The sequence below is a fragment of the Rhinopithecus bieti genome, unplaced genomic scaffold (genome assembly GCF_001698545.2).
Source record: "Rhinopithecus bieti isolate Rb0 unplaced genomic scaffold, ASM169854v2 scaffold_29378, whole genome shotgun sequence".
Taxonomy (NCBI): domain Eukaryota; kingdom Metazoa; phylum Chordata; class Mammalia; order Primates; family Cercopithecidae; genus Rhinopithecus; species Rhinopithecus bieti.
In genome coordinates, this window is record NW_016813019.1 from 792,669 (window position 1) to 816,684 (window position 24,016).

The 24,016-nt window shown below is 49.9% G+C and overlaps 1 protein-coding gene across 1 annotated transcript in view; it reads right to left on the minus strand.

The window, feature by feature from the left end:
- Positions 1 to 24,016, minus strand: part of IRAK2 (interleukin 1 receptor associated kinase 2) — a 75,261-nt gene that overhangs the window by 31,428 nt on the left and 19,817 nt on the right. Inside the window, exons 3-4 of the mRNA XM_017847451.1 lie at positions 10,106 to 10,252; positions 2,852 to 2,998 (exon numbers count right to left, since the gene is read on the minus strand). Coding sequence (XP_017702940.1) covers positions 2,852 to 2,998; positions 10,106 to 10,252 — 294 coding nt within the window. The remainder of the gene's footprint in view (positions 1 to 2,851; positions 2,999 to 10,105; positions 10,253 to 24,016) is intronic.

Here is a 24,016-nt window from a genome sequence, read left to right on the forward strand (position 1 = left end):
CCAGGCTGGAGTGCAGTGGCCGGATCTCAGGTCACTGCAACCTCCGCCTCCTGGGTTCACGCCATTCTCCCGCCTCAGCCTCCTGAGTAGCTGGGACCACAGGCGCCCGCCACCTCGCCCGGCTAATTTTTTTTGTATTTTTAGTAGAGACGGGGTTTCGCCGTGTTAGCCAGGATGGTCTCGATCTCCTGACCTCGTGATCCGGCCATCTTGGCCTCCCAAAGTGCTGGGATTATAGGCTTGAGCCACCGCGCCTGGCCAGCTGATGAGCTTTAAAAAATTGCAAAAAAACTCATAATGTTTTAAGAAACTTTATGAATTTGTGTTGGGCCACATTCAAAGCCATCCTGGGCTGCACACAACCCATGGGCAAGCAAGACAAACCTGCTCTAAACAGAATTCCAGAGACTGCATGTGTACATAAGCCTATAAAGAGAAGTTCTGCTTCCCTTTTTAATAACTTCTCTCTTTAAAACAGATGTACGGAAATTTAAAAAAATTTTTTTTTTTTTTGAGACAGAGTCTTGCACTGTCGCTCAGGCTGGAGGCAGTGGTGCAATCTCGGCTCACTGCAAGCTCCGCCTCCGGGGTTCAAGCCATTCTCCTGCCTCAGCCTCCTGAGTAGCTGGGACTACAGGTGCCCGCCACCACGTCCGACTAATTTTTTCTATTTTTTTTAGTAGAGATGGGGTTTCACCATGTTAGCCAGGATGCTCTCCATCTCCTGACCTCGTGATCCACCCGACTCCACCTCCCAAAGTGCTGGGATTACAGGCACGAGCCACCATGCCCGGCCTAAATTTAAATTTTTTAAAGTTGCATATGCTCTTAACAGTTTTTGAAAATTAGTATCCATAACCCCATTATCCATTTAACTGCTATTAAAGTTGGTATATTTCCGGCCTATTAGATACATTAGGATTTATTTAACAAAACTGGTATGCCACACACATAGTTTTGATTTGTTTTTGAGACAGGGTCTCACTTTGACACCAAGGCTGGAGTGCAGTGGCATGATGTCAGCTCACCACAGCCTCAACCTCCCAGGCTCAAGGAATCCTTTCATCTCAGTGTCCCCAAGTAGCTGGGACTATAGGTGTGTGCCACCATGCCTAATTTTTTAGCTTTTTGTAGAGTCCGGGCACAGTGGTTCACTCTTGTAATCTCGCCATTGTGGGAGGCAAAGGCAGGCGGATCATCTGAGGCCAGGAGTTCAAGACCAGCCTGGGCAACATGGTGAAACCCTGTTCTCTATTAAAAATACAAAAATTAGCCAGGCATGGTGGCACACACCTATAATCCCAGATACTCGGGAGGCTGAAGCAGGAGAATCGCTTAAACTGGGGAACCAGAGGTTTCAGTGAGCTGAGACAGCCTGGGCAACAGAGGGAGACTCTGTCTCAAAAAAACTTTTTGGCCGGGCACGGTGGCTCATGCCTGTAATCCCAGCACTTTGGGATGCTGAGGTGGGCGAATCACATGAGGCCAGGAGTTCGAGACTAGCCTGGCCAACATGGCAAAACCCTGTCTCCACTAAAATTACAAAAAAATTAGCCAAACGTGCTGGCATGTGCACGTAATCCCAGCTACTCGGGAGGATGAGGCAGGAGAATAGCTTGAACCTGGGAGGCAGAGGTTGCAGTGACTAAGATCGTGCCACTGCACTCCAGCTTGGGTGACAAAGCAAGACTCCTCAAAAAAAAAAAAAAACTTTTTTGTAGAGACAGGATCTCACACTGTTGCCCAGGTTGGTCTCAAACTCCTGGGCTCAAGTGATCCTCCCATCCCAACCTCCCAAACCTCCCAAAGTGTTGGGATTATCCTTCATAGAAGACTGATCTATTTATTAATTTAGAGATGGGGCCTCCCTATGTTGCCTAGGCTGGTCTCCAACTCCTTGGCTCAAGCGATCCTCAGCCTCCCGAGTAGCCAGGACTACAGGCATGTGACGCCACACCTGGGACATGGAAGAGCTTCATTAACCACACTCATGCAAAGCTGGCTTCTCCCCCAGGCACTGGATGCAAAGGGTCTCAGACTCACAATACTTTTAGGGGTCATCAAAACATTTTAATTTATTTTAAAATCAGAAGAAAATAAATGAACTTTTAGAGTCAAAGAAATGTCCTCATTTTTAATCCAGCTTGGATTTTATTTATCTTCATGCCAATATGTTCATATTTTTTTTTTTTTTTTTTCTTTTGAGACAGGGTCTCACTCTGTCACCCAGGGTGGAGTGTGGTGGGAGGATCATGGCTCACTGCAACTTCTGCCTCCTGGGGTGAAGCCATCCTCCCGCCTCAGCCTCCCAAGTAGCTGGGACCACAGGTCAAAAATAAAATAAAATAATAGCTAGGTGTGGTGGCTCACATCTGTAATCCAAGCACTTTGGGAGGCTGAGGCGGGTGGATCACCTGAGGTCAGGAGTTCGAGACCAGCCTGGCCAACATGGTGAGACCCCTTCTCTACTAAAAATACAATTTTTTAGTAGAGAAATCTACTAAAATTAGCTGAGCGTGGTGACATGCACCTGTAATCCCAGCTACTTGGGAGGCTGAGGCAGGAGAATCACTTGAACCCGGGAAGTGGAGGTTGCAGTGACCCGAGATCATGCCACCGCACTCCAGCCTGGGCAGCACAGTGAGACTCTGTCTCAAAAATAATAATAAATTAAAAAACAAGAAGTGTACTCACTGAAGTGCCCTCCCTCCCTCTCTCCACTATTATTGACCTCCTCTACTTACAGTCTTAGAAGCTTGGGGTAATTTGATGGCAATTTCCCTTCTCCTCCCCACCCTTAAATTGGTCTTAAGGGGTAGAGAAATTGCATTTTAGAGAGGGAACTACATACTGGGAGATATGGCTTGGGGGCTGCAGCTGAGGGGTGGATTTACCTTTGAATCAGAAGAAGTGGGGAGGTTGGTTCTCAAGGAATGAGGGGCATCTTCTTCAGGAGGCTGGAGAAAGTCCTGTTGGTGGGCTCTGGCTGGAGAGGACCCTGGAAAGGAGGGATTGCGGGTCAGGATGCAGCCTGGGGGAGGAACACAGGAGGGATCCTGGTCTAGTCCTCCAACCATGCCAGTCTCCTGTTCACTCCCCAAACACTTGTTGCTGCCACTTCCTGACACCCACCATGTGCCGGCCAACACACTCCTCAAGCATCACCTCAGGATAAGCCTCTGACTCCCCTACGACTTGGGGCCTATTTATCATCCCAGTTGACAAGTGGAGACACAAAGGCACCGGAGGTAGATGCAGTGCTCAGGACCACCCAGCCAGTAGACGGTATAGCCAAAATTCAGACAGAAATCCGTTTGACTTCTAGGCCCTGCACTATCTCACCTCCTACTCAAAGAGCAGAAAAAGACACAGAGGTGAACTAGCTACCGAGCCTGGCTTCCAGAAACCTCCACCGTGGCAGGGATGCAATAACCGTCCTCCGAGGATACATCCCACGGGAAAGCAAGGTCAGAGGGAGGAGAGACCATAACAGGCTGGGAGATGAGGAGTATTCACAGAGGAAGGGGTACCTGACCTGGGCTTGAAAGATGGAGAAACGTTTTCAATAAACAGATATGGGGCAGTGGAACCAGCCCATGCAGAGGTAGGCCAGTAGAAGAGCCCGGGGCTGTAGTAAGTTAACATCTAGGTACACAAATTAGCAAACATCATGCCAGGCACTGTTCTAAATACTTCACATCTGTAATCCCAGCACTTTGGGAGGCTGAGGCAGGAGGATTGCTTCAGCCCAGGAGTTTGAGATCAGCTTGGGCAACATGACAAGATCCCGTTTCTACAAAAGATTTTTTTTTCTTTTTTTTTTTTGAGACGGAGTCTCACTGTGCCGCCCAGGCTGGAGTGTAGTGGTGCGATCTCGGCTCACTGCAAGCTCCGCCTCCCGGGTTCATGCCATTCTCCTGCCTCAGCCTCCCGAGTAGCTGGGACTACAGGTGCCCACCACCACGCCTGGCTAATTTTTTGTATTTTTGTAGAGACAGGGTTTCACCATGTTAGCCAGGATGGTCTCGATCTCCTGACCTCGTGATCCACCCGTCTTGGCCTCCCAAAGTGCTGGGATTACAGGCGTGAGCCACCGTGCCTGGCCCTACAAAAAAATTTTTTTAAATAGCCAGGTATGGTGGTGTACACCTGTGGTCCCTGCTACTTGGGAGGCTGAGGATCACTTGTGCCCAAGAGGTCAAGGCTATAGTGAGCCATGATCACACCACTGCACTCCAGCCTAGGAAACAGAATGAGACCCTGTCTCAAAAAAAAAAAATCCTTTCAGTGCATTAACTCATCTAATCCTCATGCCAATCAGGAGATAAGGTACCACTGCACCATTTTCATTGCCTCTTTGCAGATGGTGAAATGAGGCATGGAGAGGTTAAGTAAGTTTTCCAAGTGCACACAGTCAGTGGTTCCAGCGTCTATGCTCTTTTTTTTTTTTTTTACAGAATCTCACTCTGTTGCCCAGGCTGGAGTGCAGTAGCACTATCTCAGCTCACTGCAACCTCCACCTCCTGGGTTCAAGCGATTCTCCTGCCTCAGCCTCCCAAGTAGCTGGGACTACAGGCATGTGCCATGATGCCAGGCTAATTTTTGTATTTTTATTAGAGATAGGGTTTCACCATGTTGGCCAGGCTGGTCTTGAACTCCTGACCTCAAGTGATCCACTTGCCTCGGCCTCTCAAAGTGCTGGGATTATAGGTGTGAGCCACCACGTTCAGCTGTGCCTGTGCCCTTAATCCCTTAGTGAGTGAACAAGATTCACAAGACAGAATGTTTGATAAGTAGTTTAGGGTCACTTAAACATGAGGTTAAAGAGGGTGAAATTTCTTCACTAGGCCCCATGTGAAGATTAATCTGAAGACTAATGAGGCCATCTGGTCGGGGGGTCTCCTGGGTGAGCAGAGGCACAGACTGTGGGTGAGGTGAGCCATGGTGGCTCGTCCGCACAGAAGCAGGACTTGGCCAGAGGCCAGAGGCTTCAAACATCATCATCTGAAAATACCCAGGGAGCCCCATGGCAAGGACAGCTTCTGAGTAATTGGGGACCTGACCCTTCCAAAGGAACCTGCGCTTGACTCCAAGATTACTGGATAAATCTACCTGCTTCAGGTATTTGTGGCTTACAACATCAGGAAAGGAGTGATTCATCTGGAACTTTGGCTATTAAAAAATTTATTTTGGGCTGGGCACGGTGCCTCAGGCTTGTAATCCCAGCACTTTGGGAGGCCGAGGCAGGTGGATCACCTGAGGTTAGGAGTTCAAGACCAGTCTGGCCAACATGGTGAAACCCCATCTCTACAAAATACAAAATTAGCCTGGCATGATGGCAGGTGCCTGTAATCCCAGCTACTTGGGAGGCTAAGGCAGGAGAATTGCTTGAACCAGGGAGGCAGAGGTTGCCGTGAGCTGAGATGTGCCATTGCACTCCAGCCTGGGCGACAGAGCGAGACTGCGTCTCAAAAAAAAAAAAAAAAATTACTTNTAAATCTACCTGCTTCAGGTATTTGTGGCTTACAACATCAGGAAAGGAGTGATTCATCTGGAACTTTGGCTATTAAAAAATTTATTTTGGGCTGGGCACGGTGCCTCAGGCTTGTAATCCCAGCACTTTGGGAGGCCGAGGCAGGTGGATCACCTGAGGTTAGGAGTTCAAGACCAGTCTGGCCAACATGGTGAAACCCCATCTCTACAAAAATACAAAAATTAGCCTGGCATGATGGCAGGTGCCTGTAATCCCAGCTACTTGGGAGGCTAAGGCAGGAGAATTGCTTGAACCAGGGAGGCAGAGGTTGCCGTGAGCTGAGATGTGCCATTGCACTCCAGCCTGGGCGACAGAGCGAGACTGCGTCTCAAAAAAAAAAAAAAATTACTTTGGCCGGGCACAGTGGCTCACACCTGTAATCCCAGTGCTTTGGGAGGCTGAGGCAGGTGGATCACCTGAGGTCAGGAGTTCGAGACCAGTCTGGCCAACATGGTAAAACCCTGTCTCTACTAAAAAATACAAAAAGTAGCCGGGCATGGTGGCGCATGCCTGTAGTCCCAGCTACTTGGGAGGCTGAGGCACAAGAATCGCTTAAACCTGGGAGGCAGAGGTTGCAGTGAGCCGAGATCATACCACTGCACTCTAGCCTGGGCAACAGAGCGAGACTTGGTCTCAGAAAACAAAAATTTATTTCATGAGACTGAAAATAAAATCAGCCTGGTTAAACAATTAACCCACACAGATAGCTGATAAAATGAAATCACCTGAGAAAAGGTCTGGAGCCTGTCAAGGGGCTGCCCTCAGCCTCATTCCTGGGATCTTCGCCCTGCTGCTGTGTGAGTCTAGCAGCCAGGAGAGTGCAAGCTGGAGATCCCCAGCTGCTGGGAGCTTGGCTGTCTACGGGCCTGGCTGTGACTGGCTCCAGTCAATCCCTGCATCTGCATCCCGACCATGCTTCCCAGGGGCTGTTCCCCAGGCACTGTGTGCAGAGGGTACACTAGGCAGACAGGACTGTGATGGCCAACGGACACCCTGGAGAGTCTGCCTTAGACTGAAGGCAGGACAGCAAGTGCTCACCCAGCCTTCCTCGGAAATGGCGCACTGTGGTCCCAAGGCTCTCCCAGCCTTGCCCGGCTCCCTCTCCATTTTCTTGCAAGTATTTGTTCTAATGAAATCCTATCTTGTTGATGAAATCCTATCCTGTCTTGGTGTCTGCCTCTCACCAAGGACCTGGACTAATGCATGCCTCTGCTGGCCAGCACAAGGCGCCTGTCTTGCAGAAAGGCTACTCTGTGATGGCCACCTCCACCCTTGCCCTGCCTTCTCTTGGCCTCAGCTCAGTACCCTTGGCCTGCATCCCTCAGACTGCAGTTATGTTCATCCAGTCTCCAAGTTTTTGGCCATGTCTGTGCCACCTCACTGTGAGTCACTTGACGGTTTTCTTTCAACCAACTTTAACTCCAGTGTTATGTATTCAGCCTTGTGTTAAACAGTAATATCCATGACGTCCCTAGTTCTTCTACACATGATCTATATTTGTGCTAATACCCAGGTTCTGTGCACCACGGCGGGTGTGGGCCCCACACTCTGGGAACCACTGCTCCATACTAACTTGAATTCCATCCTGCTGCCATGCCTGGCCACAGGGCAGGGCTCTCACTGCACACAGGGTCCTTCTGTGCCCAGTGAGTCTGAGGTCAGAGCTTGCCTCACACAAGTCATGAGTTTCCTATCTGACTTAATGCCTGGGGTTTGCTCAGGAGGCTCCCCCAGGCCTCTCAGTTTGGGGGAATCCCTGAGGCCTGCTCCTGCAACATATGAGGGATGCTAATTGGGTTTATTTATCCCTGTGGTCTTGGGGAAAATGAATGGACTCTGGTCTGGAAAATCAGACAGGACCCAGCAGCCATTACTCTCCATCTCTCCCTACCCAGCCCTCCCCTCCTCTGGGATCTAATCTGATGGGCTCCTCATGCCTGGGGTAGTTATCTGTGGTAGGTGAAACTCACAACCACAATCTTTAAAGGCCCCCATTTTATGTCCAAGGGCAGAGAGAGGAGAATGAGAAGGAATTCTCCTGCCATCAAGGATATGAAAATCTCCCTGGATTCAATACAAAGTAATCAGAAGTTGGCCATGGGTGGATTATTACTGAAGCCAGATGATGGGGACATGGAGGGTCATTATGCTCTTGGCTTTTGTATGTTTGTAATTTTTTCATATAAAAATGTTTTCAAATAATGGCTAAGGGAGGGGAGGGAGATGGGGCAGGAGAGTAGATGAACAAGATGGGATACTTGTTGGGTGATGGTGATGGATGGGGCTTGGGGCTTCTACATAATCTTGTTTCCAAACGTGAGGCACAGCTCATTTGAGGCCAGATCAAGTGCCAGGACTTAGCTAAAAAACAAACCATTTCCTATGGAAATCCTTCCAGAAGCTTTCTTTTTCTTTTCTTTTTTGTTCTGTTTTGTTTGTTTTTATTTTTGAGACGGAGTCTCTCTCTGTCACCCAGACTGGAGTGCAATGGCATGATCTCGGCTCACTGCAACCTCCGCCTCCCAGGGTCAAGTGATTCTCCTACCTCAGCCTCCCAAGTAGCTGGGATTACAGGCGCCTGAGACTATGCCCAGATGATTTTTATATTTTTAGTAGAGATGGGGTTTCGCCGTGTTGGCCAGGCTGGTCTCAAACTCCTGACCTCAGGTGATCCGCCTGCCTCGGCCTTTTTGTTGCTTTTCTACTGAGGCTAATATGCCTGCTTTCTCAAGCAAAAGGCACCACCTCTGGTCCTGCCAAGCTGTGTCGTTGCAGGTCCAAGAAGCGGCACTGTATCTGACATAGGGTCTTCTATGTCCTGCCCTGATGCTGGCAGCGGGTCTACCGCCAGCTGCCCCGTCTCCTTTATTAGTATCAGACAGAATTCGGCTCAAGCGCTGGCTCCAGCACTACTCAAGATCTGACCTCAGATGAACCGTGCCTCACTTCTCTGAGCTTTCTCAAATGTAAAAAGAGCAATAATGGTCTGTTCCTTGTCCAGGTAAAAAGAGCTGATGTTTATAAAGCACAAAGGTCAAGCTGTGACACATGCAGTACTTGGTATTTTATCAAGGCTGGTGAAACTGTGTGTAGAGTAAGTAAACAGATTCTGACTGATAGCCAGTGGCCTCTCCTACAGCTAAGACTTTGTGACAGTTATTTCAGCTGCTCAAAACCCTTTTATCTGAATTCTAGCTTCGAGACTCCTTTGCTGAGGTGCTCATAGCCTGTCCATGGCTCCTCTGCTCACATATTTTCCTCCTCGGCCAGGCGCGGTGGCTAATGCCTGTAATCCCAGCACTTTGGGAGGTCACGGCAGGTGGTCAAGAGATCAAGACCATCCTGGTGAACATGGTGAAACCCTGTCTCTACTAAAAATACAAAAAATGGCCGGGCACAGTGGCTCAAGCCTGCAATCCTTTGGGAGGCCGAGACGGGCGGATCACGAGGTCAGGAGATCAAGACCATCCTGGCTAACACGGTGAAACCCCGTCTCTACTAAAAAATACAAAAAAAAACTAGCCGGGCGAGGTGGCGGGCGCCTGTAGCCCCAGCTACTCGGGAGGCTGAGGCAGGAGAATGGCATAAACCCGGGAGGCGGAGCTTGCAGTAAGCTGAGATCTGGCCACTGCACTCCAGCCTGGGCGACAGAGCGAGACTCCATCTCAAAAAAAAAAAAACAAAAATACAAAAAATTAGCTGGGTGTGGTGGCGCACAGCTGTAGTGCCAGCTACTCAGGAGGCTGAGGCAGGAGCACCACTTGAACCCAGGAGGCAGAGGTTGCAGTGAGCAGAGACTGTGCCACTGCACTCCAGCCTGGCGACAGAGTGAAATATCCAGGAATGGTGGCATGCACCTGGTAGTCCCAGCTATTCAGGAGGCTGAGGTAGGGGGACTGCTTGAGCCCAGGAGTGCAAGGCTGTGGTGAGCTATCATCACACCACTGCACTCCAGCCTGGGTGACAGAGCGAGACTGTTCCTAAAGAAAGCAAAAATCTGGCAACAACAATGGAGGATGGTAAAATTAATGTCAGACAGTCACAATAAAGTACTGTCAACAATGACGTAGACATGGCTGGGCACGGTGGCTCACGCCTGTAATCCCAGCACTTTGGGAGGCCGAGGCGGTTGGATCACGAGGTCAGGAGATCGAGACCATCTGGCTAACACAGTGAAACCCCATCTCTACTAAAAATACAAAAAATTAGCTGGGCGAGGTGGCGGGCGCCTGTAGTCCCCGCTACTTGGGAGGCTGAGGCAGGAGAATGGCGTGAACCCAGGAGGCGGAGCTTGCAGTGAGCCGAGACTGCGCCACTGCACTCCAGCCTGGATATTTTTTTTTTAATTTTTTGTAGAGACAAGGTCTCACCAGGTTGCCTAGCCTAGTTTCAAACTCCCAGGCTCAAGCCATCTTCCCTCCTCAGCCTCACAAAGAGCTGGGATTATAGGCATGAGCCACCATGCCTAGCCTCAATGTTTTGCTCTTATATGCTAAGCTGAATGTCCTTATAGATATATCTTCATTTCCTTAAATAAATGTGCTTCAAGTAAAAAAGTCAAATTTAAAATACCTGGGCCTGGAAAGGTGGCCATCTTCACAGGCTGCCCCTCTTCCTGTTCATCCTCAGTCTTTCTTACAGAAGCTGCCAAAGGCCTTTCTGGCTTCACACAGTCAGGGAAGGCTGGAATGGGACACCTGATTTCAGGAACTGGTTTCCCTGAAAACAAGGTGGAAAGAAAGTTATTACTATTCCATGAAGTGGGGTAGCCATTGAGAGACTGGGTCTGGAAGTCAGAGGCCTGGGTTCTAATTCTGGCTCTGCCACAAATGCACGGTATTGCAGGGCAGGAGGGGCTTTCCCTTTCTGGCCTCGGCCTCCCCATCTGTAAAATGCTGTGGGCCATGCACGGTGGCTTACACCTGTAATCCCAGCACTTTGGGAGGCCGAGGTGGGTGGGACTGCCTGAAGTCAGGAGTTCGAGACCAGCGCGGCCAACATGGTGAAACCCCGTCTCTACTAAAAATACAAAAATTAGTCGGGCATGGTGGCACACGCCTGTAGTCTCAGCTATTTGGGAGGCTGAGGCAGGAGAATCGCTTGAACCAGGGAGGCGGAGATTGCTGTGAGCTGAGATTGCACCACTGCACTCCACCCTGGGCGACAGAGTAAGGCTCCATCTCAAAAAAAAAAAAAAAAAAAAAAAAAAGAGCAGTGGCTGAACATGGCAGTTCCGGCGAGGGTGGAGCTCTGATGTGCTGAGTCACACACACCTGCTTCCACCCAACCAGCTGTGTGACCTCCAACAAGTCACCTTCCTCCTCTTGGTCTCCCTTCCCTCACATGTAGAACGGAGGTGATAATGGCGTCCATTTGCCTCCCACTGGGGTGTCATGAGGGAAGGGAGAGTAGAGATGGGGATGGGCGCTATAGACTGCACATTTCCCTGAACATGTGAGTGTGTCAAAGACACCATCCCTCTAAGTTCCCACTCCAGCTCCTATGGATCAAAGTTCTGGCTGTCCTACAACCTCCCTTCCAGGCGGTGGAGACACACGCATCCTTCCCACTTGATGGATAGGAATCCTAAAAGACAGCAGTTATGGCCACTGAATACAGGCTGCACCGGGCCCAAGCCCAGCTGCACAGACGTGAATCCTCACAACATCTCTGCCTTTCATCCCTGTTCAGAGATGAGGAAACTGAGGCCTGAGCAGGTTAAATGACTTGCTAAGATCACATGCCAAAGGCAGGCAGGACTGGCCGAAGAACTCCCCTGCCTTCTCGAGGGTAATCCTTTCCTCTTTACATCAACTTGGGAAACCCCAAAGGTGCTTCGAGGGTGTGTCAACCTCAGCTTCCAGCCTGCTTCTCAGAGCTGCTCTGTGGAACAGCTTCCTCTCCCCTCCTCCACTGGGCCCTGATCTTATCCCTTCCGGCTGGGCCCTGCCGCCAGCTCAGTCAGCCTCCACACCCTTGCCAGGCTGCCTCTTACCAAAGTACACATCTGGCCTCGTCACTTCCCTGCTTGAAGACTTTATGGGGCTCCCCGTTGCCTAGATAATGTCCACAGTCCTTAGCCTGAATCTTTCTGTCTCCCCACTGCCTCCCAGATAAAACCCGACTCTATAGGCCTGCATTCAAGGCCCTCATTCTCTGGTGGTTTGGGATAGACTCATGTTTGAGAATGACAAAAACTGGGGCACTGAAGTCCCAGGGAAGGCTGCTGACTCGCTTGACGTCACACAGAGCATGACATAAAGCGTGACACAGGGATGTCACAACAGATGTCCCAGGTAGGGCTGGGACAAAACATCTCCCGCAACATTTCTTTGAACTGGTGAACTGTGCCTCTCTAAACAAACCAGTTGTTACCCTTGGACCTTGCTTGTCAAATCCATGCTTTTGAACTAAAACAATAAGACCTAAATTTGCATAGCACCACACTGGTATGGCACCATGCAGATTTAACTTTCACAACAATCTCTGGTAGTTTATAGGTTTATCTGCATTTTATTTTTGAGCATATTGAGGCTCAAATAAGTGAAACGACTTGTGTCAAGTGAAACAGCCAACAACAGTGAAACCAGTCCCAGGCTCACTGCAAGCTCCGCCTCCCGGGTTCACACCATTCTCCTGCCTCAGCCTTCCGAGTAGCTGAGACTACAGGCTCCCACCACCACACCTGGCTAATTTTTTGTATTTTTAGTAGAGACGGGGTTTCACCATGTTAGCCAGATGGTCTCGATCTCCTGACCTCATGATCCGCCCACCTCGGCCTCCCAAAGTGCTGGGATTACAGGCATGAGCCACCGTGCCCGGCCCTCCTTTGGACAACTTTTATGAAGACTAATGGAGACACTGCTTAGCTCAAAATATGGGACCTTTATTACTGTGGTATTTCTAGTCTTAAAATATTGGTTGTCTCGTGAATAGTCCACGTACTGACGATAAGAAGAGTAGGATGGGAGTCTTTTCGTGGTTTTTTTTTTTTTTTTTTTTTTTGAGACAGAGTCTCACTCTGTCGCCAGGCTGGAGTACAGTGGCGGGATCTTGGCTCACTGCAACCTCTGCCTCCTGGGTTCCAGCGATGCTCCTGCCTCAGCCACCTGAGTAGCTGGAATTACAGGCGCCCATCACCACATCCAGATAATTTTTTTTTTCTGTAGTTTTAGTAGAGATAGGGTTTCACCATGTTGGCCAGGCTGGTCTTGAACTCCTGACCTCAAGTGATCCACTTGCCTCAGCCTCCCAAAGTGCTGGGATTACAGACGTGAGCCACCACGCCTGGCCTGATTTTATATTGTGGAGTTTTTTCCTTGTGATTTATTCGTATCATAGAATTTTGCAACAAAATGATTATGCATTATTTACACAGTAAAGTATACTTCTTTTTAAAAAATCAGTTTGCAAGCTAGCTAAAATAATGACTAGAACTGAATCTTCCAAGCTAGTGTGAGTAGCGTTTGCCCTGGAGACCTCTCTGGCTCCAGTGAGCAGATGACAAATCAGCCCTTCATGAGATTCAGATCTGCCTCACTTCTGTTTTTCACCAACGAATATCCACGTCGTGTATTGATACATTCACTTCAAGCACCCCTCCCCACAACCATGGAGATCTCAAGTCAGGAAGCTGAGGCTCAGTGGGGAACAAGACCTGCCCAAGGGAGACAGGAAGGCAGGCAGCACTGAGGCGGGAAGGCAGGGTCTCCTCCCAGAACCACGGACGGAAGGGCACCCAGAGGGCACGCACTTCTCTCCTGACCTGGGCTCCACAGGCACTTTGGTGGTTCAATGGGCCACGCCCCCCCCATCCCGACTGCCATCAGGGCAAGACCTTTGTGGCTGAAACTCAGAGTCTAGAAGCCAGTTTCTCTCCAGCAAGGGCCTTGCTGGCAGGAATCACAGGATCACCATCTGCCTCATGGCATCCCACAGGCCCAGGAGGAGAACAAACAGTGCCTAGGCCAGGCACGGTGGCTCACACCTATAATCCCAGCATTTTGGGAGGCCAAGGCGGGCAGATCACCTGTGTGCCAACATGACAAAACCCCGTCTCTACTAAAAATACAAAAATTAGCCAGGCGTGGTGGTGCACACCTGTAGTCCCAGCTACTCAGGAGGTTGAAGCAGGAGAATCACTTGAACCCGGGAGGCAGAGGCTGCAGTGTGCTAAGATTGCGCCACTGCACTCCAGCCTAGGCAACAGAGCGAAACTCTGTCTCAAACAACAACAAAAACCAGTCCCTTGTACAGAATGACAATGAACAATGCCGGCGAGAGTGCTGATTAAAGCACGGGTCTGGAACACAGCTGTCGCTCCCAGGGTGCACAGAAATGAAAGCTCTGCCTGTGTCCCCTAGAAGGCCACCCCCCGCCACTCCCAGTCCTCATCTTTCCCAGCCTCCCCTCTATGGCAGGGAAACACTGCCTCTCTCCCTCCACCCTCCCCCCTCAAACCGCCTCAGGTGGGTCCTGTGTTCCTGGAAAGGCTTGTCATCCTTGTGACATCTGTGTCAAAAGGGCAGCAGTGGCTCCCCTGGCTCAGGGCCGGCTAGGCTCACTGAAATCACTTCCCAACAGTGACCTCCTGCAGAGGCCAGGCCCGCAACAGTATAAAATCCGCCCTAAAGGTCTCACCTACACCCAGCACCGCCCATGACCCCAGCAAATGAGGCACCTTCTCCTTGTCTGAGGCCTGCCTGGCTGAGCCTCATTGTTCTCATCAGTAAAATGGGGATGAGGGCGATACTCACAGCCTTACTTAACTTCAGTGTCTTGTTCCTTTTTTTTTTTTTTTTTTTTTTTTGAGACAGGATCTTGCTCTGTCACCCAGGCTGGAGTGCAGTGGTGTGATCACAGCTCACTGCAGCCTCAAACTCCTGAGCTCAAGCTATCCTCCTCACTTAGCCTCCCATGCAGCTGGGATTACAGGCAACATCACGCCCAGCTAATTTTTAATTTTTTGTAGAGACAGCATCTCACTATGTTGCCCAGCCTGGTCTCAAACTCCTAGGCCCCAGTGATCCTCCCACCTTGTCCTCCCAAAGTGCTGGGATTACAGGCGTGAGCCACTGCTCCCAGCCCAATGTCCTATTCAGGATAATGTTTTGTTCAGCACAAATCTTTGCCTCTCTGTCAAAACACACTTGGCAGGAACATCAAGGCCACCAACCCATTTGTGGCCGACCTCTGTGGGCTCCACCCATGGGGAAGATAAAAAATGTCATTATGTTTTCATCCTAAATAGAGTCCAGCTTTTCTCTTTCTTTTTCTTGTTCTTTCTGCAGTGACATGCGGTGGCCCCACCTGGCACCACAGGGCACTCGGAAGTGAGCAGGGGTGAGAAACAGATGGAGAGGGGCAGTGTCGGCAGGGCTACCTGTGGCCAGACCTGTCAGCACACTTGAAGCTGACATCCACCCTCCCACACAAGAGGCACCAGGCCACACCCAGCCACGGATGTAAGCCACCGATGTAAGTTAACAGAGCCCCACGTCAGCCCCAACAAGAAGTTTTGGTTTCCTGTGAAACCCCCATCTTCGCGAGCTTTGAGTTTTTAGGTGTCTTTAAAATGCAAGCAGTAAATGATGTGTATAAACATGAACCGCCCTCATCTTCACCCTGGAGCTACCGGTGTGGTCTGAGCTGGGTGAGCGGGCAGGTCCATGCATGCCTGTTCACTGTCCAAACCTGAAAGTGGAGAAAATGGCCTCTGTCCTCATCCCTCCAAACCTGCTCCCTGCTCGCTAGACAGACGCAACGCCCACTTGTTCAGGCTGGCACACCAGAGAGCAAGTGAAATAAAAATAGAACACCAAAGGCAGGATGAGGCAAAGGAGGCCAAATGCCCACAAGAAAGGGCTGTAACGAACTTTAACTCTCATGCTGAGCTTCCTGTCTGCCAAGGCAAAGGCTCAGGAGTGAGCTGCTCATGGACTTCTTATCACAGATAGACAGGGGCAGCCTCAAGCTTCCAAGACAGCACTCTTTCCTCCCAGGATTAAATTCTCAAGAGAATTCCACACATAAAGTTGATTCTGCAGGACTGTGAGATCCAAAAATACAGACTGTGATCAAAGAGAAGAACTGGGATCACGAGAGTAAAAGTAGGGAAGCGTCGGCTCTGGCTTGAACCAGACCCAGCCTCTACAGTTCCAGCTTCACGCCCAGGCACAGACCTCCTAACCCTCTGAGCTTCATGCGCCTCTCCTGTGGAGTCAGAATAATAACCCCACACCTCCCAGGGCCGTGCCAGGGCTCCATGATGACAAATGTGAAGTGGCTGGCCCAGGGCAGGGGCCCGAAACGCTGTGCAAACAGCCACCCTCCTTCAGTTCTGCCAGAAAGGTGCAGATAGAAAAGAACCTCTGATTCCCAACTCAGGCCTCCGAAGGAAGCATTTAGGGTGGAAGGCTATTTTTAACATTTTAAACATTCTAATGGAAACCGATTCTAGGTGGGCAGCGATTTGGTGCACAGTCCCGAGAGGCACAGTGGCCGTGAGGGCAAAGCAACACAGGAACCCAGCAGCAGGGGAGGGGGAGGCCTGCGCCCACACCATTGGCAGCCAGCCTGTCACACACTGGAGGCGGGCAGCCCAGTGTTCTCCCTGCTGGGACCCCCAAGGATGGGAAGGGGATGCAAGTGACGGAAGGAACAGCTAATCTACAGCTTAGGTGGTCACAGGCACCAGGAGGTTGACATGGTGGTTCTCAGAGTCTGGATTTTTTTGTTTTTGTTTTTGAGGCAGAGTCTTGCTCTGTGGCCCAGGCTAGAGTGCACTGGTGCAACCATAGCTCACTACAGCCTCTACCTCCCAGGTTCAAGCAATCCTCCCACCTACCTCAGCCTCCCAAGTAGCTGAGACTACAGGAGCACGACACCACGCCTGGCTAATTTTGTTTTTGGTTTTGGTTTTTTTGGTAGAGACAGGGTTTGCCATATTGCCCAAACTGGTCTCAAACTCCTGGGCTCAAGCAATCTACCTGCCTTGGCCTCCCAAAGTTCTGGGATTACAGGTGTGAGCCACTGCACCCAGCCTGGAATCTGGATATCTTTGACAGCTGCCTTGATGAGGCTGAGAACCCACAGTGATGAGGCCTGAGTCCCAGATACAAGGAGGAGATGGGGGAGGGGCAGAAGCGCTTCTCTGTGCCCCTGTCATGGTTCACCAGAGCTGGCTGCCAGGCACGATTTGTTTTTCTCTCTGATTTGTTTTCGGAATGCCTGCGCTCTCCCTAATGAGCATGAATCACTGATGCCATGGAAGGCAAATGAACTCCCAGCAGTCTGCAGCGTGTCCTGTAGTCGGGCTCACCAGCAGGGGGACCCTCCTAAGCCTTGGCTTCCTCATCCGACAAATGAGATGTGGAAGTGGACCCCCGTCCCCGAGACTTGCCATGAGGATAAAAAAATTAACACCCAGCAGATTTAAGCTACCATCATTTGCTACAGTCTCACTCTGTTGCCCAGGCTGGAGTACAATGGCACGATCTCTGCTCACTGCAACTTCTGCCTCCTGGGTTCAAGCGACTGTCCTACCTCACCCTCCCAAGTAACTGGGATTACAGGCACATACCATCACGCCCGGCTAATTTTTGTATTTTTAGTAGAGATGGGGTTTGCCATATTGGCCAGGCTGGTCTCGAACTCCTGACCATCCGCCTTGGCCTCCTACTACTCCGGTGATCCATCCGCCTTGGCCTCCTACTACTGTTATTATAATTACCATCTCTAACTCTAGGTCAGGCTTTTTTCCTTAAGTTCTTTCCCATATCCGTGGCCTATTTAATTCAGATAACAGCTCTGGGGGATAATTGCTATCAAGTATAAGGTAATTGTCTTATATCTGAAGAAAGCAAAGCCTAGAATGCAGATTTATTTATTATGTGCTTGTTTATGCCCCACTTCCCTCGGGAGAAAGGATTAAAGGATGTTTATGGGTGCTGGGTGTTCGGCTGATGGCGCCTGGGCCGTCACACTAGCTGCGTGAGAACATTTCACACAGTGGCAAATCCAGCAGCTGTTGGAGCAGAGGGGACTCAGAGCCGGCAACAAGGTCTTTCCTGGGTGAGCACACTCGGGAAATCCCCCCGACCCTTCACGCCCATCAAACTAAACAGTAATTTGTCCTTAAGCTGACTCATGTGGCCAGAATAGAGCCCTTCCAGAACAAACAAAAGTGATTCAGCTATAACTAAAGCACCTCGTGCCAGCTGGCCCTATCAGAGACAAACACAGCTTTCTGTGCCCTCTCTTTTCCTTTCCCTCCCAATCCCTGGGTTTGGCCCTCCAGGCCATACACAGTCACACACAACACACACACACACACACACACTCCCAACTCAAGCTAGACCTGAAATTAGGCAAACCTGGGAGCACAGCCTGCCTTCCTAATTGTGCAATCCCTGGTTCCCCAGTGAACTTGTACTCCACCTGCTGCTGAAATGACTCTCTCATTCATTCCTTCATTATGTTAGGGAATGGGGAATCCTTTATCAAAACTGCCATAATACTGACATTAAGCTAGTTAAATAAAAAACATCTAATTATAAACTAGGAGGAGCTCTATACTGAAGACAAACTCGAGAGAGGGGTGCCTGATGGACCTACTTCCATAGGCTGGCCAGGAAAAGCTGCCGTGAGGAGGGGCCACATATGCAGACACCCAGAAGATGAAAAGGACCAGCATAGAAGAATGCAGGGAAGCTGGGAGGGACAGTGTTCTGAGGAGAGGGAACACATGTGCAAAGGTCCTTAGGGAGCAAACAGTTGGCATATCCCCCAAGTGAAGGATGACCCTAGTGGCTGAGGGGAATGACTGAGGGGGAAAGTGGTAGAGGTGAGGTCGAAGAGCTGGGCAAAGGTAGACTGTGCAGGGCCCTGTAGGCCACAGTTAGGCAGAATCTTATCGTAAGCACCCTGGAACTGAGGTAACCTGTAGCTGAGAGAGTACTTACCAAATAACCATCTGCTCCCTCTCATAATCCTGCCTCCTTAGCAGTTAGGCTGGGTGACATGCCTGGTTCTAGCCAGTGGAAGGAAGGGAGGAAGGGAGGAAGGGAGGAAGGGAGGAAGGGAGGAAGGGAGGAAGGGAGGAAGGAAGGAAGGAAGGAAGGAAGGAAGGAAGGAAGGAAGGAAGGGAGAAGGGAAGGAAAAAAGAAAACCTCACCATCTCGTATGCTTTGAACCTTCCCAGTCTACAAAAAAAGTAGATAGGGCAATGTCTTTACCCATTTTCCAGATGGGGAAAGTGAGACTTGATGCAATCTAGTAACCTACCCAACAAGGGGGTAAGGTCAGGCAGACCTGAATTCCCATGTTGGCCTCATCGCTACGGGCTATGTGGCCTTGGGAAATTACTTAATCTCTGAGCCTCAGTTTCCTTTTCTATAAAATAGGGATAATAAGAGTTGTGAGAAAAGATGCTTACCTGGCACATATCAGGTGCTAAATACAAGCTACTACTAGAACCCAGGTACTCTGACCCCTGGCCTGTGGTTTTGGCCCACAACAGTGTCACCTCCAGTGGCATGTCTGCAGTGGGCCAGGGTCTAGATGTAGGCATGTTCTGTTGTGCCCTAGCAGCTGGAAAGGGGCGGAGGCGGGGCACCCTTCCAAGAGAGCAGGCACACAAGCACCGTCTGGACCTGGCACAGCCCTGCCCCTTCGGGAGAGGAAGGGTTTATTCTCTTCTGTTTCATTTCACATAGCAGCCCCAAATTTTCCACTCAGTGAGAGCCCAGCTCCAGGAAGGAAATGACTCTGGCTGAGATGCCAAACCCAAAGTTAGAAACTGTCAGAGTTGCACAACCAAGAAGAAACTGCATGAAAATTGTGAAACTGAAGACTTCCAGGAAGATAGTAGAAACAGATGGGAAGAGAAAACCTTGGTCACCTCCCAAATCCCTTCAGACTCCTCAGGTGTCTTCCTATCCTACTCAGTTGACATCTGGAACCTCACAGGCCCGGCCTCCCAGTCCATATGGTGGCCAAAACAAGGGGATACTCCCAGGTGGAAGCCCTCCAACGTCTTCCCTTCACTCCTGGGTGAAAGCAAACTCTTGGCGGTGGCCTGCTTGGCGCTATGTGGCCTGACCCTACCCTGTCCCCAGCCTCAGCCCACCCCCGGGCCTTTGTACATGCTGCTCCCCCTGGCTAGATATGTCTGTGTGGTCCTTCACTTCTTGGTCCACTATTCCTTTTGAAGGAGGCTCAAGTTTCACTGCCTCAGGGAAACTTCCCTTGATGAGATGAGATCCTCTCATCTTGTACTCTCCTACCTGCCTTCCCCACCCGACCTACATTTATCCTTTCAGCACTCATACTGCAGTGGGTGACATGCATCTGTGTGTTAGCTCCTGTGTGTTAGCTCCTTACAATTCATCTCCCACTGGACTGTAAACTCCCTGAGGCCTGGGACCTTGGCTATGTTTTCATGGTTGCATCCCCAGCATCTAGCACACAGTAGGCACTCAGTAAATGTATTTTTAGGCCAGGCGTGGTGGCTCATGCCTGTAATCCCAGCACTTTGGGAGGCCAAGGCGGGTGGATCACTGAGGTCAGGGATTCAAGACCAGCGTGGCCAACACGGCAAAACCCCATCTCTACTACAAATATAAAAATTAGGCAGGGTACGGTGGCTCACGCCTGTAATCCCAGCACTTTGGGAGGCCAAGGCAGGGGGATCACCTGAGGTCGGGAGTTTGAGACCAGCCTGACCAACATGAAGAAACCCGTCTCTACTAAAAATACAAAATAAGCCGGGCGTGGTGGCGCGTGCTTGTAATCCCAGCTACTCGGGAGGCTGAGGCGGGAGAATCGCTTGAACCCAGGAGGCGGAGGTTGTGGTGAGCCGAGATTGCGCCATTGCACTTCAGCCTGGGCAACAAGAGTGAAACTCCATCTCAAAAATAAATAAATAAATAAATAAGAATACAAAAATTAGCCAGGCGTGGTGGTGCATGCCTGTAATCCCAGCTACTCAGAGGCTGAAGCACAAGGATCACGTGAACTTGGGAGGCAGAGGTTGCAGTAAGCCAAGATTGAGTCACTGCACTCCAGCCTGGGTGACAGAGTGAGACTCCATCTCAAAAAAAGCCAAAAAATGTATTTTTAGTTCCTTATTCTCTTGTCCAGCTCCTGCATATCTAAATCCCTGTGGCAGGGCCAAGGGAGAATTTCACCTCACAGGCCAGTGCACCCGGTTTCCAGCCTCCACCCTCAGAGCCAGAGCCATCTGCTCCCTACCATCTACAGGCTCAGCCCCTAACCCAGCCTTTGGAGGCACTTAATCAGCTCTAGAGCTCAGCATTGATTATAGTGGATTCTCCTCTCTCTGGGAGCCATAGCTGGGATACTCACCTCTGCCTCAATTCCTGCTCTTAAGCCCCTAAGGTGCCAGCATATAAGGTCTGGAGCCCAGCCCATGGTCCCCTCCTAAGCCTGGTCATCTGGAAAAATCCCTCTCTGGAGTAGGACTCTTGTCGTTAAGCCCTAGGGTGATGGTGGACCCTAGCCCCAGAAACAGACTCTTTTCGTGCTGGATGCTGGTCTGAACATACAAGTACTGCCCCTGACCCCCTAGGTTCTCCATCATGGGGCTTCCCTGAGATGCCCAGCACCCTCACCATGGTCACCATTTCCCCAGAGCAGTGACTCACAAAGTATATTAATCTCATGGGCATATTAGTAAGTATCAAATGAAAAGGAATACTATGGTCAAATATGAATGGAAAACAATAGCCTAAATAAGTTTCTTTGCTGCAGGACTTATCAGAGCCTTCACAGTTGGTGTGCATTGTAAATCTCCAAAGGTGGAGGCAGTGATAAAGTATGCAGGGTTTCCTAAGTTTAGTGTTTCATGAACCCTTTTGTTTGCAGAAGGGTATCTTGCTGGACCAGTCTTCTGAGGCACATGGTGTGGGAAATGCTACCCTAGACCATGACCTGCCACTGCAGATGCCCTATGCATGTAGTACTCTCCCCATCACAATGAGGAAGCTTTCAACTAGGACACAAAGGCAGTATTCCCCCTTCCTGTCTGACCCAGAGAGTGAATCTTCATCCAAGACCCAGTTCTTCCCTGGAGGCTCAGAGGTCCCAAAATTCACAGAGGACTATTTTTCAACTAGTCTTTGCCAGAAGATGGAAGGTGAAAGTGGAGAGGAGAGGACAAGAAAGGGCTTCATCTTACAAAATGGGGCATTAGGAGACACTGCCTATAGCTTATGGAAGAAATGTAAGTATATTAACACTGCAAAGCCAACCTATAGAGGGACTGAAAATAGTGGTAACAGGTGGAGTTGCCCTAATCTGAAAACCTGAAATCCAAAATGCTCCAACATCCAAAACTTTTTGAGCAACAACATGACACTCAAAAGAAATGCTCATTGGAGCACTTCAGATATTGGATTTTCGATTAGGGATGCTCCGCCACTAAGGAGATAATGCAAAAATTCCAAAATCTGAAAAACAAAAAAATTAGCTGGGCATGGTGATTTGCACCTATAGTCCTAGCTACCTGGGAGGCTGAAGCAAGAGGACTGTTTGAGCCCAGGAGTTCAAGACAGCAGTGAGCTATGATTGCACCACTGCATTCCAGCCTGGGCAACAAAGCAAGACTCTGTCTCTAAAAAAAAAAAAAGAAGAAGAAAGGAAAGAAAGAAAGAAAGAGAGAGAGAGAGAGAGAGAGAGAGAGAGAAAGACAGGAAGGAAGGAAGGAAGGAAGGAAGGAAGGAAGGAAGGAAGGAAACAAAGACCCAGCCTGTAGCTAACAATCCAAGTCGACAAGAATCCCCATTTTGGGGGATCTCAAGATCCTCCTGCCTCAGCAGCAGGGAAGACCATGGTACTAAGCTTTCTAATTATCTAATCTCTGCTCCACCTTTCTCAGTTCTACTATTGACCCTCAGAAGAGGTTTTCTGCCAAATACAGAGAGCTCAAAGGCAAAAGTCAAATTAAGAGTCCTGCCTTCCCATCCAACTTACTGTTTCAGGTGGCTTCAAGGGAAGCTCCAGGTAAGCACATTAAATTGGGGGGTGAGGTTGGGGAGGCTGAGCACAGAAGCCAAGAAGTAACAGACCAAACACTTCAGGGCTAAGAATTACGATGTGTCTAGGCTGGATCTTTGGCTGTGATCACCACAGCAGAACTGATTTTCTTCTGCCAAGAGAGCAGAAGCTTCTTGTTTTTTGACAGAACTGTGTTGCCAAAGAAACCACAGCTGAATCTGAAAAAAAGCTGGGGATTATTTGATTCCTACAGCTCCACTCAAGTCCCAGACCCACAGCAGCAGGAGGTGGTTTGTGAAAGCCAAAGAGCCCTAAATAAAAGCACATTCTTTCCAGTTCCGTTTCACATAAGGCCACAGAAAATAATGAACATGGAAGCTCCACTTCCCCTGCCTCCAAACATAGCCAGAAATCACTCAGGACCAGCTATCAGAGCAGTGGTTCTTTTTTTTGTTGTTGAGACGGAGTCTTGCTCTGTCACCCAGGCTGAAGTGCAGTGGCGCAATCTCAGCTCATTGCAATCTCTGCCTCCCAGCAACCTCTGCCTCCTGGTTCAAGAGATTCTCTTGCCTCAGCCTCCCGAGTAGCTGAGATTATAGGCACGCACCACCACGCCTGGCTAATTTTTGTATTTCCATTTTTATTTATTTTTGAGTGTCGTTCTGTCGCCCAGGTTGGAGTGCAGTGACACAATCTCAGCTCACTGCAACCTCTGCCTCCCAGGTTCAAGCAATTCTCCTGCGTCAGCCTCCCAAGTAGCTGAGATTACAGGCATGAGCCACCACGCCTGGCCTAATTTTTATATTTTTAGTAGAGACAATGTTTCACCATGTTGGTCAGGCTGGTCTTAAACTCCTGACCTCAAGTGATCCGCCCACCTCGGCCTCCCAAAGTGCTGGGATTACAGGTGTGAACCACCACGCCCGGCCAGAGCATTGGTTCTTAAACCTCAAGGTGCATCAGAATCACCTGGGGAACTTAGGCCAGACTGCTGGGCCTCACCCCTAGAGTTTCTGAATCAGCAGATGAGGTGGGGCCCAATAATTTGCACTTCTAACAAGTTCCCAGGTGATACTGATGCTTACGATGCTTTGAGAATCACAGATCACTGAGAACCAAGGGCTGCCAAATAGGCCAAGCAAAGAACTTACTCCTTTAACAGGGAATGGAGTTTTGGCCAGGCGCAGTGGCTCACGCCTGTAATCCCAGCACTTTGGCAGCCGAGGTGGCGGATCACGAGGTCAGGAGATCAAGACCATCCTGGCTAACACGGTGAAACCCCGTCTCTACTGAAGATACAAAAAAAAATTATCCAGGCATGGTTGCGGGCGCCTGTAGTCCCAGCTACTCAGGAGGCTGAGGCAGGAGAATGGCATGAACCCAGGAGGCAGAGCTTGCAGTAAGCCGAGATCACGCCACTGCACTCTGGCCTGGGTGACAGAGAGAGACTCTGTCTCAAAAAAAAGG